Here is a 17,512-nt window from a genome sequence, read left to right on the forward strand (position 1 = left end):
ATGTCTACGTTTGGTGCGCCAGAATAATTACAACACTCATACTGACTGGATGGTCCTTGTTTCGACTCCACAGCGGCCACGCTACTGGGTATACCCGCACAGGTCCATGGACTGGTGGAAAAACTGTGTGTTGGCCCAGTGGGAAGACAGCCGGTGGGTGCGAAATTTTAGGATGTCCCGCAGGACCTTCATGTGGCTTGTTGACATCCTGAAGCCACACCTGTTCCACCAGGACACACAGATGCGTCATGCGTGGCCAGTGGATCTAAGAGTCGCCATGTCTCTCTGGTATCTGGCTAACAAGAACTCATTCCGGGAGGTGCAGGAGCAGTTCGGGGTTGGGCTGACTACTGTTGCTGATGCGGTCCACGAGTTCTGCATGGTAGTGGAGGAGGTCCTGGTTCCCAGGTTGGTCAAACTGACAGACCCAATGGAGCAGGTAGGTGCAGCTGTTACATAAACTCCCCCCCCCTTTTCATTGTATTGCTTCTTGTCACAGCCAGATGCAGTGGGCACAGTTTTTAGCCTAGTGGCACCACACTTTCAGGGTACTGTTAGGTGGCACATCTGATGATACCAGCCAAGTTTCATGAAGTTTGGTCCAGGGGGATTCAAAGTTATGGACCCTCAAAAAGGACCCCCATCTCCTATTAGCTCCCATTGGAATGGGGGATAGGGGTTTCCTTTTCGAGGGCCCATAACTTCCAAAGCCCCAAATAGAATGGACTGCTGCAGTCTACTCTGAATGGTACCAAAGCATGGATCATTTTGACAAAGCATAGTTCTGAATGAGAGCAAACACGACAGTTGAAAAAAATGGGATATCAATCCAAGCTCCTCTTCTACTAAAACCAGTCTTTGTGGCTTGAACTTTCTGATCTAAGCCATTCCAAAAACAGCATCACTTTTATTGTTTTTGCTACTGTGGACCCCAGATTCTCTCTTTAAGGTGGACTTACAAGAAGAATCTGGGCTCCCTAGTTAAACACCACTGAAAGTGACTCTGTTTGGGGGTGGATTCCAGCATCACAGCGGGCGCCCATGGGGGGGGGGTTCAGGGGCACAAAACTGTCAGCGGGGGGGTGGGGGTGGGGGTTCCCAAGCGTACTGTTTCATAGTGTGTGTGCCAGACAGCAGTTACCACATCAGCAATCACCCTGTTTTGTTCTAACACACCTGTGCAATTTCTCTCTTAACAGATCATGCTGGGGTTCGCTGAAATTGGATTCCCTCAGTGTGTTGGCGCTGTCGATGGCTGCCACATCCCCATTCAGAATCCAGCTGACTCGAATGGGGAATACATTAACAGAAAAAAGTTCGCATCAATCGTCCTCATGGCCATCTGCGACCACAGAGGACGTTTCTATGCTGCAGAGGCTGGAGAATCTGGAAAAAGCCATGACGCCTACATCTTCAACGGGTGCCACTTCACCCACGCCATTGATCGTGGGGCCTTCTTTCCAGCAACTCCATCTCTGGTTGTGGATGGGGTAGCTGTCCCCCCCTTGGTCCTTGGTGATGGGGCCTTTCCCATGCGTAAGTGGCTGGTGACGTCGTACAAGCCAGTCCACAATGCAAGAGAAAGGCAGTTTAATCGAAGGTTGTCACGGGCGAGATGCACAATAGAGCGTGCCTTTGGCCGACTGAAGGCACGGTGGAGGTGCCTCCTTTCCCCATTACAAATAAAACTGGACAGTGTGTCTACACTTGTTGGGGCCTGCGTTGTGCTCCACAACATTTGTGAGACCCGTGGGCACAGAGCACCAGAACTTGAGGAGAGGCCTCCTCCACTCCTCACAGAAATGGAATGCCAGCAGGACATTGTAGTTGGACACGAGGGGGGAAGGGGGTATGACCCCAGAGCTGACAGCAACCTGGAAGAGGGGAAAGAGGTCAGGGATGCTCTGGCAAGGTACATGTGCGGCTAGGAGCACACAGGTTACAAAATGTTTTAAAATGTTTACAGTTCTCCCCGCAGCAGTGAAGTGTTTGCATTTAAGTTATGAAATGTTGCATTAAAGTTGAGAAATGTTTTTGATTAAAAGTATTATGTTTTCTTAACCTAGTGAATACATTGCTGTTTTGAAACTGTATTATAAATAAGTGCTACTTTCAAATATGATGAGCAACTAGATATCAGTGCAAGTCAACAGCAGGAAAGGACTTGCTTCATTTTTAGGGGCCCCAAAAAGGCTTATGGGCCCCCAACAGCAGCAGTGGCGTAGGAGGTTTAGAGCAGGTGCATTCTAATCTGAAGAAACCAGGTTTGATTCCCTGCTACGCCGTTTGAGCTGTGGAGGCTTATCTGGGGAACCAGACTAGTTTGTGCACTCCCACACACGCCAGCTGGGTGACCTTGGGCTAGTCACAGTTCTTTGGAGCTCTCTCAGCCCCACCCACCTCACAGGGTGTTTGCTGTGGTGGGGGGAAGGGCAAGGAGATTGTAAGCCCCTTTGAGTCTCCTACAGGAGAGAAAGGGAGGATATAAATCCAAACTACTCTTCTTCTTCCTCCTCCTCCTCCTTCTAATTCACTCCAAACAGTATTCTATTCCAATTGTAATTTCCGGATAGTCTTCTAGAACACATTGCAGAAATCTCATCAACATGGTGTAATAGTTAAGAGCAGGTGCACTCTAATTTGGGTCTGATTCCCCACTCCTCCACATGAGCAGTGGACTCTTACCTGGTGAACTGGGTTTGTTTTCCCACTCCTATACATGAAGCCTGCTGGGTGACCTTGGGCTAGTGACAGTTCTCTCTGAACTCTCTCAGCCCCACCTACCTCACAACAGGGTGTCTGCAGGATGAGCAGACTGTTAGTGTTTCAGATTTCAGAATGTGTTTGCTCAAAACAGGGGCTATTTCTCAGGGAGCAGAGGCTGGAAACAAATATGAAATTCCTTGGCAACAGTATCTAAGTTTAGGCTGAGAGTTGAAAGAATGCTTCCGATTCATGGCTGTCGCCACCTGGCATTCCTCTGCCATACTCTTAACATGATCTAACAAGGTACCACATAGCCCCTTGAGGGTTGGAATATAAATCCAAACTCTTCTTCTTCTTCTTTTTCTTCTCTCCAGATGATCATGGATTACAAATCCCACCAGCCCCTGCCAGCATGGCCAATTGGCAGGGGCTGATGGGATTTGTGGTCCATGATCATCTGGAGAGTCGCAGGCTGCAGACCCCTGGTTTAGATCCTGTTTTTAGCTGTTGCCATCAGGTGAGCTGCATTTGCTCCTTGCCTATTGAGGATGAGAGCCAACCGCTTGTGTCTGCTGCAACATGTCTTGAACACCTGAACGCCTCTTGATACTGAATCAGAGCATGCATCCATCACAGTCACTACTGTCTACTCAGACTGCAGGCAGTAGCTCTCCGGGGTCTCCCCTAGAGATCTTACACATCACCTCCCGCCTGGTCCATTTAGCTGCCGATGTCAGGGAATGACCCCGGGACCTTCTGGATGCCAAGCAGATGCTCAGCCACCGTCTTCCTCCAGGCCAGAAGGCAGGCAGTGCGGCTGGCCCTAGCCCCTGGCGGGGGGGGGGGGGGGGGTTTCCCAAGCGTACTGTTTCATAGTGTGTGTGCCAGACAGCAGTTACCACATCAGCAATCACCCTGTTTTGTTCTAACACACGTGTGCAATTTCTCTCTTAACAGATCATGCTGGGGTTCGCTGAAATTGGATTCCCTCAGTGTGTTGGCGCTGTCGATGGCTGAAGGCAGAAGGTCAAGTGTGGGAAGATGGGAGCAGCAAGGGCCTATTTGAGCCTAGGCTTGGATCCAGCTCTAAGCTGCAGCCTGCAGCTTAGAGCTGGATCCAAGCCTGGCCTTAGCTGGTTTCAGACTGAAGCCTGAGTGGCACACATATATCTGCTGGGTTACCTTGGGCTGGTCACTGTTCAAAAGAAAGAGTCAACACAGTATATAAATTTAACTTCAGAACTTTTAATAACTTTTAATAATTTAACAAGGAACTTTTAATAAGTTAACGAAGAAACAAACCAACAAACAGTATCAACTATGTACAAAACTAAGTGGTGGCCACCCCGGAGCTCAGCTCCACCACTGCTCCCTCATCGATTACTAGTCCGTGGGGACTGCTGTCTGAGCTAGAGGTGGGGTATGCCGCTGCTGCCGCTGCTGCTGGCTCAGCTGGCCTCTGTGGGTGGGGCTGCTCTAGGTGGTCAAGGCGAGCCTCCACCCTCCGCAGCCTCTGGTCAATGGAAGTCACTGGAAGAAGACGGACAGAAAAAGTTTGTGAGCAGTTGAACATCTGGTGCAACAGTAATTATACCTTACTATATTATACATTATACAGTATATATTATAATTATAATATTATACATTATACAATGTATAAATTATACATTACATTACATTATTTCTCTTCATCCAGGGGCTGTGCCTCCTTACTTACGCATGGCCAGAATTGTGCCAAGCCGCGCATGGGCACTGACCGCAGGTTGTTCTGTGCCAGCAGCAGCAGCAGCAGCAGGAGCTTGTGATGTGCCTACAGGGAAACAAAGGGGGGGGTAACGTTTGTAAGCCACCTTGAGGAGAACTCAGATAGGGATGTTCTAAACAAATAAATAAATTCAGGATGCATATCACACTTTTCAAAAGCAGTCATGGTAATAGTAGTAGGAAGTAGCATGCCATTTGGAATTAAATTTGAGGGGTATATAATCTACTCATTCCATTATACAAAGTATACTGCAGTTAATGCAAAAACCACTGTGAACTTCCATGGAGTTTACCTGAAGCCTAACCATTCCTTGAGGTCAGCCTGGTCATTATAATGATGCAGTGGAAATTATGGTTTTGGTCAAAATATTGGACTCAATAAAGAATGAAAGTATTGGTGTATTGGGATACTGTGGGGAATGCTTTTAAAGTGCATAGGGAACTAAAGCAAGTTAAACCTCACAACCTATGGGTGACCTCAGTCCCAATAGTTTCTCAGCGGTCAAGAGGAGGAAGCTGAGAACTTGAACTGAATTCATGAATAATTCACCCTAAATTGTGAACATTTCATGTAAGAAATTGCATATTGTGGGAAAGTGACGAATTGGGCATTTTCCCTTGAGAGGAGAAAGGAAAATTTAAATTTTAAATAGCTCCAACATCGGTTCGCAGGGAAAGAGGGACAGAGCAGCATCCCACACACACAAGCTTTTTTACCTGGGCGCGCATCGTCCGTTTGGGAGGAGTCCTCACCCTCGTCGCTGCGCTCCTCCTGTTCTGTCTCCGGGCCAGCCCTACCTGTGGAAGCAGAAACATAGAAATATATCGTCACTACACAGGGATGCGTGTGCGCAGCAACGCAAGTTAAATGCACGCAGCAACGCAAACTTTATTAAAGGCCGAAAAGTTACTTACCACGAGGGCGGCGATCGGCCAAGCGTGGCCGCCCTGCGTTCCGCCATATCTGCCGGAGTTCCGAGAAGTTCTCCGGCCAGCTGGACTGGAGAGGGACTTTCCCCCAGGCCTGCACGACACGGAAAAAGTCCCCTTTCAGGGACTTCCACTTCGTGCAGACCTGTTTTGGGGTCCGCCTGTAGCCCGCCGCCTCCAGGGCCCTTGCAATTGCCCGGTATGCTGCTCGGTTAGGCAACCGGGTGCTGCCCATCAACAGGGAGCTGTACCCCCGGTCCCTAATTGTCTGGAGGAGGACATTGATCTCCTCCTCCTGCCAGAACACTCCATGTCTCACCTCCTCCATGGCAGCAATAACGGGTGGGAAACAGTTAGGGGCTGAGCTTAGTTTGGGCTATTTTGCTGCTTTGCTGTTGGTCCTTTAAAATTGCCCCCTCCCCTTCGTCGCAACGCAGGATGGATCTTTTTAAGGATCAATGCAACACTGCAGGGATGTAGGCTAGAAGTATGGTAGAGGATGAAGAATTCATGAAAAGAATGGAAGTAGGAAGAAGTGGTAGTGAAAAAAGAATGCATACTGGAAAGCATAAATAATGTTAAATTATAAAGAAAGACAAGTATGCATAGATGGAAGGAAAAATAATACTTAAATGGTACAGAACTCCAATGCAACTAGCTAATATGGCTAGTAGTCAAACAACCATCTCATATAGCTATGCTTAGTCAAAAATGTTGGCACTGCGGAGAACCAGGGGCCTATTACACTCATATGTGGATTACATGCAAAGAGATTAAATTTTTTTGGAAAAAACCATTATTTTTGTGCAGGTTTGCTGTTTACAGGAATAATTGAGGGGACAAAAGTAGATTAAAAATGATCTAATGTATATGAGGATGTTAAGAGCTGCACACGCAGTAGTAGCATTGGGATGGAAAGATAAGAAAAAACGGACTATTTTGAAATGACTGAAATATATATGGGAACAAATGCAACTGTCCTTCGTATGCAGAGTGGTCTCCCAAAGAGGGTGGCCCCATCCCTAATTGTTTTCAATGTGATCAAATACGAACGGGCATACACAGCTGAGGGTCCATAACTTTGGACCCCCTGAACCAAACCACACCAAACCTGGGAGGTATCATTAGGAGATACTCATACAGATACCCTGAAAGTTTGGTGCTGCTAGCCCAAACAATGCGCCCCTGACAGCAGGCACCCCTGAAATTTCCCCAGATTCTTCTTTTAAATCCACCCCCTTCGGCATGGATTTAAAGGGAGAATCTGAGGTCCTCTGTTTAGAAGAAGAAGAAGAGTTTGGATTTATATCCCCCCTTTCTCTCCTTCAGGAGACTCAAAGGGGCTGACAATCTCCTTGCCCTTGCTCCCTCACAACAAACACCCTGGGTGGGTGAAAGCTCCAAAGAACTGTGACTAGCCCAAGGTCACCCGGCTGGCGTGTGTGTGAGTGCACAGGCTAATCTAAATTCCCCAGATAAGCCTCCACAGCTCAGGTGGCAGAGCTGGGAATCAAACGTGGTTCTCCAAATTAGAGTGCACCTGCTCTTAACTACTATGTCACATTGACAGTGATGCTGTTTGGGGGTCAATCTTTCATCCCTGGCCTCGGAGAGCTGGTATCATAAGTGCTAGGCCAGGGGCTGGACTTGGGGAGGCTTGTCCATGCCCTAGGGGTGGGGGTGTCGCACCACCCCTGATCCCCCCCCCCCATGAGAAATCCATATCTACGTCCCTGCACAGAAGAGACACCGTGGTGTTTGCCAAGTGTCTTGTGGGCCAAACACACCTGTCCCTCTCACCTTACCAATTTTGATCCTTTCCTGTTTCCTAGGCACCAGCACCCACTTGTCGAAGCGGAGGAGAAAGGGGAGTAAACCTTCTCTGCGGGATTGCGTGTCCCTACGTAAGTTTTTTGCACTGGGGCACACCTGGAGCTGTTTTTAGTTCACACAACTAAGTGCATTTATCGTAAACAGGTTTTCCTGCCTTACAACTGAAAAAAGATTGTGCCCATGTAGCAATGGCTCTTTTTAATCTCTGGCCCACCAATTGCTACACTCTCACAGATTCAAGGAAATCAGATCCAAGTATGTGAATCTTAGCCCACCTAGCTCCCCGATTGAATGAGATTGCACAACTTATTGGTCACTCCTGATCCTTCTCTGTCGTCTGTGGGCAGATTTTTATCTTGGACATCACTGAACGGCAGTAGATGTCCTTCGCCCTACCATTCATATCCCTTATCAGAAATGCTTTTTTATTTGTTCTGTATTACTGCTGTACTTCTGACAATGCCAGTGATGGCTTGCTAATGTGTTTCCCTGCATTACAGTAACCAGAATGGACAGGCGCCTGAGTAGGCTGAAGGACGAGGTGGCTGAAGGGGAGAGCGGTGGGAGCTCCGAGGACCGCCTCTGCATCGTCACCAGCGAAGAGGAGGACACCACCAGCAGGAACCCGCCCACCTCCGAGCCCTCAGCCGTGGTCATCGTGAGCTCCGCTGCTCCAGGGAGCTCAAGCTCATCTCAGTGAGCGTTCGCTGCTGTTGTTGTTATAGTTGTTATAGTTCTGTCGTTGTTGTTGTTATAGTTCTGTTTATAGTTGGTGTTGTTATTTCAGGGGGAAGGGTTGTTAAATGCATTGGGGGGGTGGGCTGTGGGTGTTTTATTGTAATAAAGTTGTGCCTTCTTAAACCTTCACTCCATATCTCACTTGTCCTTTATCACAGGTACTCATTTAGGAAACTCGATGGAGGTTTCCACCTTGCCAATGCAGCCTGAGTAGAAGACAAATCCGATGCCCAAAGCAGGCTGAGGGGGGCACATTTCGGAATGCACAGTCTCAAAACTTTCATGTTCTCATCAGGAGACTCTCCTGATAACACATTCCAGGTTTGGTGCAGTTTGGTTCAGGGTGTCCATAACTTAGGACCCCTTGAACCAATCCTCACCAAACTTGGGGAGTAGCATAAGGACAGTCACCTGGTGATACCCTGAAAGTTTGGTGCCGCTAGCCTAAAAACTGCGCCCCCTGCAGGCACCAATGTCCTGGTGCAAAAACAATTTGGTGGTGTAGTGGCCACCCGGGGGTGGGGGTGTGGGGGGTGTGGGAGGGCATCCAACCCAGGCTGTGCCCAGGGCCAAAGCTCTGCCCAGGGCTGCCTCGGTCTTACAAGAAGGAATCTGGTGTCCACAGTAGCTTAAAATATTGGATCGTGATGCTGTTTTGGGGTGGATTATCCCCTTTCCTTCCCACCCCCCCAAACAGCATCACTTCTCTGGTGCGGTGTTTGGCCCCATTAGGCACCACCAGATTCTTCTGTTGAATCCATGCTGCGTCCCTAACCTGCATGGACGGCGGAGCAGAGACTGGGCTCTGGGCTTGAACTATAAGGTATGTTTCCACACTGTATAGGCCTGTGCAAGCCTTTACTAAAACATTAAGGTGTTACCTGTTTGTTTACTGGGTTGCAGGCAAGGCCACCATAGGGAGAGGAAGGAACAACACCTTTCAAAGTTTGAAACATAACTCTTATTGAACACTTTGAACTGTTAGCAAGATCAGATGGACTCCAGCCAGTGGTGGGATCCACAACCCCAGTAACAAATTCAGATGGGTGGTGGGATCCACAACTTTAAGTAACAAAATTCAGATGGTGGCGGGATCCACAACTTTTTTAGTAACAAATTCAGATGGTGGTGGGATCCACAACCTTAAGCAACAAATTCAGATGGTGGTGGGGATCCACAACTTTAAGTAACAAATTCAGATGGGTGGTGGGATCTTACAACTTTTAGTAACAAATTCAGATGGTGGTGGGATCCACAACTTTTAGTAACAAATTCAGATGGTGGTGTGATCCACAACTCTTTAAGTAATAAATTCAGATGGTGGCAGGTGATCCACAACTTTAAGTAACAACCAGATGGACACATAAAATTCATAAATCAAAAATGTGTTTCTTCTTTTCTTCTCGGCTTCCCTACCACCTGTCCTGGCTCCCTCCAGTTCACAAGGAACTGGAGGAACTTCAGCCAGCATGGCAGGTAATTCCTCCTCCACATCTGCGGCAGGAACAGCATCAGTGCTGGTGGCGCACGGGATGACTGTTGTGGCCGGATGCGGCCGTGATCAGCAGAACGGTCTCTAAGCAGTCTCTACCAGAGAGGCAATACTCGCCTGGGCGGCTGCAATCTCTCCGGCTATCGCCTCCATATACTTGTTCAGAGTTCCCTGAACTCTTCGCACTTCTCCTGCCTCATCTCCCTCACTGCCTTTGCAGCATCCGCTTCGCCTGATTTCTGATGAGGAGAGAGACACGGCTAACTCCTCCGGGCTCCTGCAGTGTTGCCTCATGCGTTCTCCACGGGTCTCCTCAGGTATCAGCGCAGGCTGGGAACCTGCAGGGGGCTCACCACAGAAAACATGAAGGAACACTGTTTGGATTTACGAGGGCCAATGTCTGATGCTGTTTTGGGAATGAAATGGGGAGTATGGTTGAAGGAGAAGTTTCCCATACCAGACTGGAAACTCCTTATCCATTCTGTGTACTCGTAATTTGAAGACCTCTTACCCTAGACACACAGATTCTCACTTTCAAGCAGCATATGTCATTCCACAGTGGACTGGGATTTGCAAAGAATGGGGGAGGGAAGCAAGAATCTTTGTTATGCAACCACCCATTGACAGCAATGCAGACAACTCAATGGCAGAACAGAGATTCTTGGGCAAAATTTCTAGGATGTTCCTGCATGTAGCGCATTTTTGGAGGTATCAGCAATTGAAGATTTCAGGGTATCATCTTGAGACTTCCTTGATGATACTTCAGTTGGTTTCATGTAGTTTGGTTCAGGGGGGTGCAATGTTATGGACTCCTCAAAGGGGGTACCCCCTCCCACATTCTTTGCTAAGGGCTGCACCTTTGAGGGTCCATAACCTTGCACCCCCCTGAACCAAACTTCATGAAACTTGGCTGGTATCATCAGGGCAGTCTCAAGATGGTACCCTAGCTTTAAAAATGCTGGTTTTGTGTTTCACTGCTCCTGCACATGAAGCCTGCCGGGTCCCACAAAAAAACCCAGCATTTTAAGTGACAGGGTACCATCTGGAGTGACTACATTGAGTACAGTTTGTCTCATGATGTCCCTGTGTGAGTGTGTCATCCAAGCTCGCAGAGGTTGCAACATGCACACACATGCATCACACACACACACACATAAGCATACACTAGTACATTGAAATTCGAGGGTTTGATTAGAGTTTGTACAGAAGGCGTTCCACAGGTGTGCAAGCACTCACCCCGCTGTACTGTCTCATGCCTCTGGACCGCATGTTCCTCATCGCTGCAGAGTGAGCAGGAATTGCCTGGAAGAACGCTGCAAAATGTAAAAAAGTCAAAATGTCAAACTCTACACAGTATTAAGTTTCCAGCAGTGATAAAACATTCCAGCATGTGTCACCTCAGAGCACAGTCTATGTTCCCTCCCGGGTAATTGAAAATTTTCCCTGGAGACTTCGCAACAGGGCTTGAAGGCCGGATGTCTTCCTTCCTCTGATGGCGGTGAGAGGATCTGATGCCTCCAGGTTCACTGGGGCGGTGGACATGTTAACACTCCGCATTATCCACTCCCTCGGCCTGATGGTAGCACTCGCTGCCCAACAATACGTCCAGTTCCTCGTAGAAGGCGCATGTTTTCGGACTGCTGCCTTGAGATGGCATTGTGCTGCACTCACCTTCTTGTAATCTCTTTTAAGTGCCTTGAACTTATTATGCACTCCAAAGGACTCTAACGATGCCCCCTCCTCTGCATCTCAGCAGCAACTCTTTCAAAAAGAGAAAGGTTATGCTTGGCAGTTTTTTGATCTTTTTATGGATCTCCATTTCTCCCTAAATACCGGGATTGTCCAGCCGCCTCCTCCTCCTTCCAGCGTGAATCCCTCTAGCTGGACCTCTGTAGCCGGAGCAGGAGCTGCCAGAACAGATAGAGGCTGCATCACCAGAATCCATCACAAAATAGACGCTTAAACCTACAAAATCCATAAAACATTTAGCTACAACACTCAAAACACCACTGACACTCTAGCACTACCAACACCACAAGCAACCACAGAGCAAGCTATACAAAGGAGGGATAGTAGGTGACAGGAGGGAACGCGTTTGATTGGCCAACAGTGGGATAAATGTTGCAATTTCTGCCCGTTGCTTCGCGGAAAAAATAATTTTTCTTAGTTGGAATTAAAGCTGCCGCTGCTCCGTGACTCACCCAATTCAAGCATGTCCAAAGTTGCCAGCTCATTTCACGCACGCGGATTTTGCTAAGGCGCGCTTCTCGCCGTCGCCACGCACTTCTCCTCGCTCCCGCGCATGTCCAAAGCTTTTCGCCGCCGCCACGAAGCGTCTCCTTCAGCTTCTAGCGCATATTAAACATAATACTAATACGTTGATTGGCTGGATGGACGCTGGCCGAGTCGGCATGGAGATTCCGCGATTCCTCACGTCTTCGCCTCGAGCGCAACCTGAGTCCGGCCGGTCGACTCTGACCTTCCAGCAGTGGGTCGAGTAATCAACGACATTTGTGAGGTGAGTCGAGTCACCACGCGAGTCCGCCGCTACGCTCAAAGCGGATAATTTCGGTCGGACTCTAGTCGATCTCAGGTCGAGCACGACAATGCGGAAGGGCTCCAAGAGTAGCTTGCTAATTATTTGTGTGTGCCGAGAGGGGGTGACTAATGGGTGATTTTGCCACGTGATTTTTGCCTTAGTTATGCCCCTCCTCTCAGCAGTAGCGCCATGAGAATCCTCTAGGAAGCAGTTCTAGGGGCAGGGAGGGGGCACCCGGCAGCAGCGTGGCAGCCTCATGGGCCGCCCTTTGGCATGCGTACATTTGTTTCCTCTGCCTCTTGCAAGGACCGGGTGCAGTGATCTGTGTCCCTTGCTACAGCGCCCCCGCCCCAGGAATGCAAGCCTCCTCAAACTCCAGAATGCCCCACGCCTCTATAGTCAGGTGCTCTGCCACACCCCATTGGCGCTATGCCACTGTTTGAATCCCACCACCATGGGAACCTGTTATTAAAATTTTTGGATCACACCACTGGGAACACACAGTCAAAGTACTCCTGACAGATGGGCATCCAGCCTCTCTTTAAAAACCTCCAAAGAAAGAGACTCCACCACACTCCGAGGCAGTGAATTCCACTGTCGAACAGTCCTAACTGTCAGGAAGTTCTTTCTATGTTCTTGTCCAGAGCAACCTTTCTAGCTGGTGGTGGGAATATCTGATGGGGTTGAGAGAGTTCCAAAAGAACTGTGACTAGCCCAAGGTTTGTGTGGAGGAGCAGGGGAACAAATCCAGTTCACCAGAGTCCCCTGCTCATGTGGAGAAGTAGGGAATCACCAGATTAGAGTCCACTGCTCTTAACCACACCAGTGTTGGCGAACCTTTTTGGGACCGAGTGCCCAAATTGCAACCCAAACCCCACTTATTTATCGCAAAGTGCCAACCCGGCAATTTAACCTGAATGCTGAGGTCTTAGTTTAGAAAAAACTGGTTGGCTCCCTCTTTCTCCGACTTCTAAACCTCGGCCGAAAGCAGGGGCCAGCCTGCTATAGTCTCCAGCAAGTCCCATGCCAAGACCGCTCTGCAACCCTCCGATTTAATGCCCCTCCCCAATTGCCCTATCATTAACATCCTTGCTTCAGCCTTGCAACCCTGGCTTCCTTTATTGAATCAATCCCTCTCATATTGAGTCTTCCTCTTTCCCTGCTGCCTTCTACTTTTCCTAGCGTTATTGTCTTTTCCAGTGAGTCCTCTTCTCATAACGAGACCAACATAAGATCAGAGGTGTAGCTCCAAGGGGATGGGGGGGGGTGAAACACACTGGGTGTGCGCCCCTGTTGGTGAGGGCATTCCAGGGGTGTTCCGGGGGCATGGTGAGGGTGTTCCGGGGCAGGGGGGGGCAGGACGGGACAGGACAAGGGTGGAGGACGCACCAGTTCACCTGGCGCTTTCCCCCCTTGCTACGCCTCTGCATAAAATAGTCTTAGTTTGACCATTTTAGCTTCTAGGAAGACTTCAGGTTTGATTTGATCCCACTGATTTGTCTTTTATGGCCATCTTACGGGTATCTGCATATCCGTAACATTTCACACTCATACATAGTATATGTAATTCTGATTAAATAACGTGTGGCGTAACCTCGTGACAGTGAAATTACTGAAATGAAAGACAAGACAAGAAAACAGTCTTTCCCACTCACTGTTTATGATGCAACAGGCTATATACACAATTAGATGTTTATCAATACAAAAATGGGGCTGGAGATATTTTCGGTGCCTGCGTCCACTTCCTCATATAGGTCTCAGCTTAATCTTCTCAGCCAGATGCCAAATTACATGCCTGTTTAAGTCCTTTGCTACACCACAGTTTCTGCTCGTCAGGCCTCAGTTGTGGTGTCAGGCCCCTGACGCATTTATGCTTCCAACTGTCATGCAAAGCCAAATCTACAAGCTCTGGAGCAGCAATGGCATAGGAGGTTAAGAGCTCGTGTATCTAATCTGGAGGAACCGGGTTTGATTCCCAACTCTGCCACCTGAGCTGTGGAGGCTTACCTGGGGAATTCAGATTAGCCTGTGCACTCCCACACACACCAGCTGGGTGACCTTGGGCTGGTCACAGCTTCTCGGAGCTCTCTCAGCCCCACCCACCTCACAGGGTGTTTGTTGTGAGGGGGGAAGGGCAAGGAGATTGTCAGCCCCTTTGAGTCTCCTTACAGGAGAGAAAGGGGGGATATAAATCCAAACTCCTCCTCCTCCTCCTCCTCCTCCTCCTCCTCCTCCCCCTCTTCTTCTTCTTCTTCTTCTTCTTCTTCTTCTTCTTCTTCTTCTTCTTCTTCTTCTTCTTCTTCTTCTTCTTCTTCTTCTTCTTCTTTATTAGTTGGCCTGCTGGGATGCACCGTCTCTTAGCGTCTTGGAGCTTGCTCTTTCTGACACTTTTTGTTCCTTGCATTTTTTTTCTCGATAAAAGAAAGTTTTATCATTTCCTTACAAAATGATCATTATAATTTTTCACCCACGCAGCTGCCAACTGTTCTCTGGACCCAAAAGGCGCTTATTTCTTTTGTTTATGAATCGCTCAAAGCATGCTTTTCTTGTCAGCCGTCTAAAGATGGCAACATGGGCAGATTTCTAATCTGTGTCCAAATGATAAAAAATGATTCTTAGATATGTTTTTTTTCCATTTAGTTTATTGGCTGAGTTCATTTTCATCTCTGGGCTCTCTTTAGTGTACAGAGTGAACAAGACGTCCTTTGTCTTCAATTAATTTTATTGTGAGACAAGCTATTCTTTCAAATCAAAGGGCACTTGGGGTACACTGAATATTCTTCTGAGAATTAATGCATTCACGTGAGCCTGAAAAATTGGTAAGCAACCATATATTATTGCATACTGGGTGGGCTGAAATAAAGTCTGAGGCAGACTTTATAGTCTAAGGCAGACAGCAAATTCTAGTTTTAGAGAAGTGCTGTAAGTGTTGCATGAGCGGCGTTTGCTCTGGTGAGGCCTGGTCTCCGTTGGATTGCTCTCTGGTCGTTTCCCCACTTACCTCAAGCAAAGGTTGCTGCGTGCTACTCCCAGTGCGCGTCATTTCTGGTGCGCTCCCGGGCTTCCCCACGACCCTGCGCTCTGTGTGGGGTCATCAAATGTTGCTTCTGTCTGGGGAAGTTGCCAGGAATGACGCTAAGGCTGAGGGCGCGACAGCTGGGCAGCGCTTTGGGGCATGGCTATGCTTCACCGCCCCTGTAGTGGGGAGTGCCGGGGGACCTCGCGCTACTTGTGGGGAGCAGCAGGTAAGTGGGGAAAAGACCTCTGTACAGACAATATACCTCTTATGTCTTTCCTTACTGAGGTTTCTTTATTCTCACTTGGACAAACAGACAAGCACCCTAAAAAGTGATCAGGCCTCCGTACCAAGCAGCTAAAAAAAATTGGAGCTTTTAGCCAGCTGGCCAGCAGCCTCTTCCTGGGGGCAAAGAAAGCAGGGGAGTCAAGTAGCCTCCAAGACAAGAAAGAAGTTTTCTTTGGACCAGTTGGAGCTAACTAGCAGTCGTGGCATGAGCACATGGGACCCACTGGTGTGCTGTATTTCCATGGAGAGATCCTTTGGGCCTCACAGATTCACTGGCTAAAATTTTAGTTCTCTCACTGGTAAACCTGCCAGGAGGGCACGTGCTTCTGAGGTGCACATGTGCCAGAGTGTCAACCAGCTTGTAATTCCATGCTAGTCATTTGCACCAAAATAAGACTGAAGTCCAGCAATGTGTTAACAACCCACTAGGGTTGGAGCAGCAGTGGCGTAGGAGACACGTTGCGTGAAGAAGTGTTTCCTTTTATCAGTCCTAATTCTTCCCCCCAGCATTTTCAATGGATGCCCCCTGGTTCTAGTATTGTGAGAAAGAGAGAAACATTTCTCTCTGTCAACATTTTCTACCCCATGCATGATTTTATAGACTTCAATCATATCCCCCCTCAGCCGTCTCCTCTCCAAACTAAAGTACATGCAAGTACTTAAGACATGGGAGTGCCTGAGGCTGCAGGGTATATGAGACTGACGGAGCAACAGCAAGAAAGGATTCAGTTTCTGTAACACCATCACCCCAAATCTGGCCAATGACACTGGAGTGATGTCAGACCCCCAGCAACTAAGACTTGTATCTTGGACCCAAAGGAGTCAGTTTGGACCAACAAATTCTGTTAGGCCTCATCTCAGGTCTGAACAACACGGAGACTACTTATGATAACTACAAAATGCCTTTACCTCCATCTTGGCAGAAGTGAGTTTGGACAACTCTATTGTACAGTATATTTTTAAATCATATCCCACCTTCTTTCATACCTCAAGGCAGCTTAACGTTTATATCAGCAGAGGAAAACTCCGATCTTCTCTTCTTCCTGTAGGTTCTTCAAAATATTCTTCTTGGAAGAAATATGCCATCCTATCATCTCTTCCGTATAGTTCTTCAGTGTACAATCCCAGTGAAAATAGGATGGCGCAAAGAAGACCTATGCATACCACTGTAAACCTCTTACTGGAAGGGTGAGATTAAAATGTGCTGGATACATTCAGAAACTGCGTTTATTCTGGCGTGAGCATTCAAGCCCTTAAGCAAACATAACCTTGAATTTGTGGCACTTGGATTTGACAAGAAACTGGAGCAATGGGATGAACCTGGTCATCTTTACATCAATTGACTGTCTGAACAGGACTTCTCTTGGTCTCTTTCCCATACCCCAGCTCAGGGCTGTATCCGAAGAAGAAGAAGAAGAAGAAGAAGAAGAAGAAGAAGAAGAAGAAGAAGAAGAAGAAGAAGAAGAAGAAGAAGAAGAAGAAGAAGAAGAAGAAGAAGAAGAAGAAGAAGAAGAAGAAGAAGAATTGGATTTATATCCCCCTTTCTCTCCTGCAGGAGACTCAACTTCCAAACTCCTCCCCCCCCCCCCACACACACACAACAAACACCCTGTGAGGTAGGTGGGGCTGAGGGAACTCAGAAGAATTGTGACTCGCCCAAGGTCACCCAGCTGGCGTGTGTGGGAGTGCACAGGCTAATCTGAATTCCCCAGATAAGCCTCCACAGCTCAAGTGGCAGAGCAGGGAATCAAACCCGGTTCCTCCAGATTAGAATGCACCTGCTCTTAACCACCACATCACTGCTGCTCCTTAACTCGTGGGCATCAATAAACCTCTGACATGAAATTTGCTTTGTAGAAAAAGCAACATTTCAAACCAGAGCTTTTTATTTATGCTAGCTGTGTTTTATTTCAGTACAGATTCCACTGGAATTCTCCCTCCTAATTTGACTCTTACGCAGATGTCCCTGTTTCAGTGCCCTCTGTCGATGCAATGACTTCTCTGGAAAAAAAATCCCTCTTAACTTAACCAGGTCTATTTTTATTCCTATTAATATCTACAGTTTCAGCACAAAATATCAATATTATTGATTCAAAGTCCCATCATCATTCCCTGCTTGCATTCCCACCTTGAATGTATTGCCCAAAATTGAAGATATTGTAGAATGAGGAATATAAAAGTATATCATTGTATAATGAGAATTGAA

The 17,512-nt window shown here is 47.9% G+C and overlaps 1 protein-coding gene across 2 annotated transcripts; it reads left to right on the forward strand.

The window, feature by feature from the left end:
• The first annotated feature begins 378 nt into the window (after positions 1–378).
• LOC125440201 (putative nuclease HARBI1) lies at positions 379–8,022 on the forward strand. 2 transcript variants are annotated; one of them, XM_048509887.1, is made up of 4 exons: positions 379–439; positions 1,200–1,536; positions 7,233–7,304; positions 7,734–8,022. In XM_048509887.1, the coding sequence occupies exons 1-4, from the start codon at positions 380–382 to the stop codon at positions 7,931–7,933; spliced, it is 669 nt and encodes a 222-aa protein (XP_048365844.1). In that variant the 5' UTR covers position 379; the 3' UTR covers positions 7,934–8,022. The 2 variants fall into 2 exon arrangements, with proteins under 2 accessions (XP_048365844.1, XP_048365842.1); XM_048509885.1 differs by lacking the exons at positions 7,233–7,304; positions 7,734–8,022 and having other exon boundaries at positions 1,200–1,933.
• Positions 8,023–17,512: the final 9,490 nt, after the last annotated feature.

This window comes from Sphaerodactylus townsendi, linkage group LG10 (genome assembly GCF_021028975.2).
Source record: "Sphaerodactylus townsendi isolate TG3544 linkage group LG10, MPM_Stown_v2.3, whole genome shotgun sequence".
NCBI lineage: Eukaryota > Metazoa > Chordata > Lepidosauria > Squamata > Sphaerodactylidae > Sphaerodactylus > Sphaerodactylus townsendi.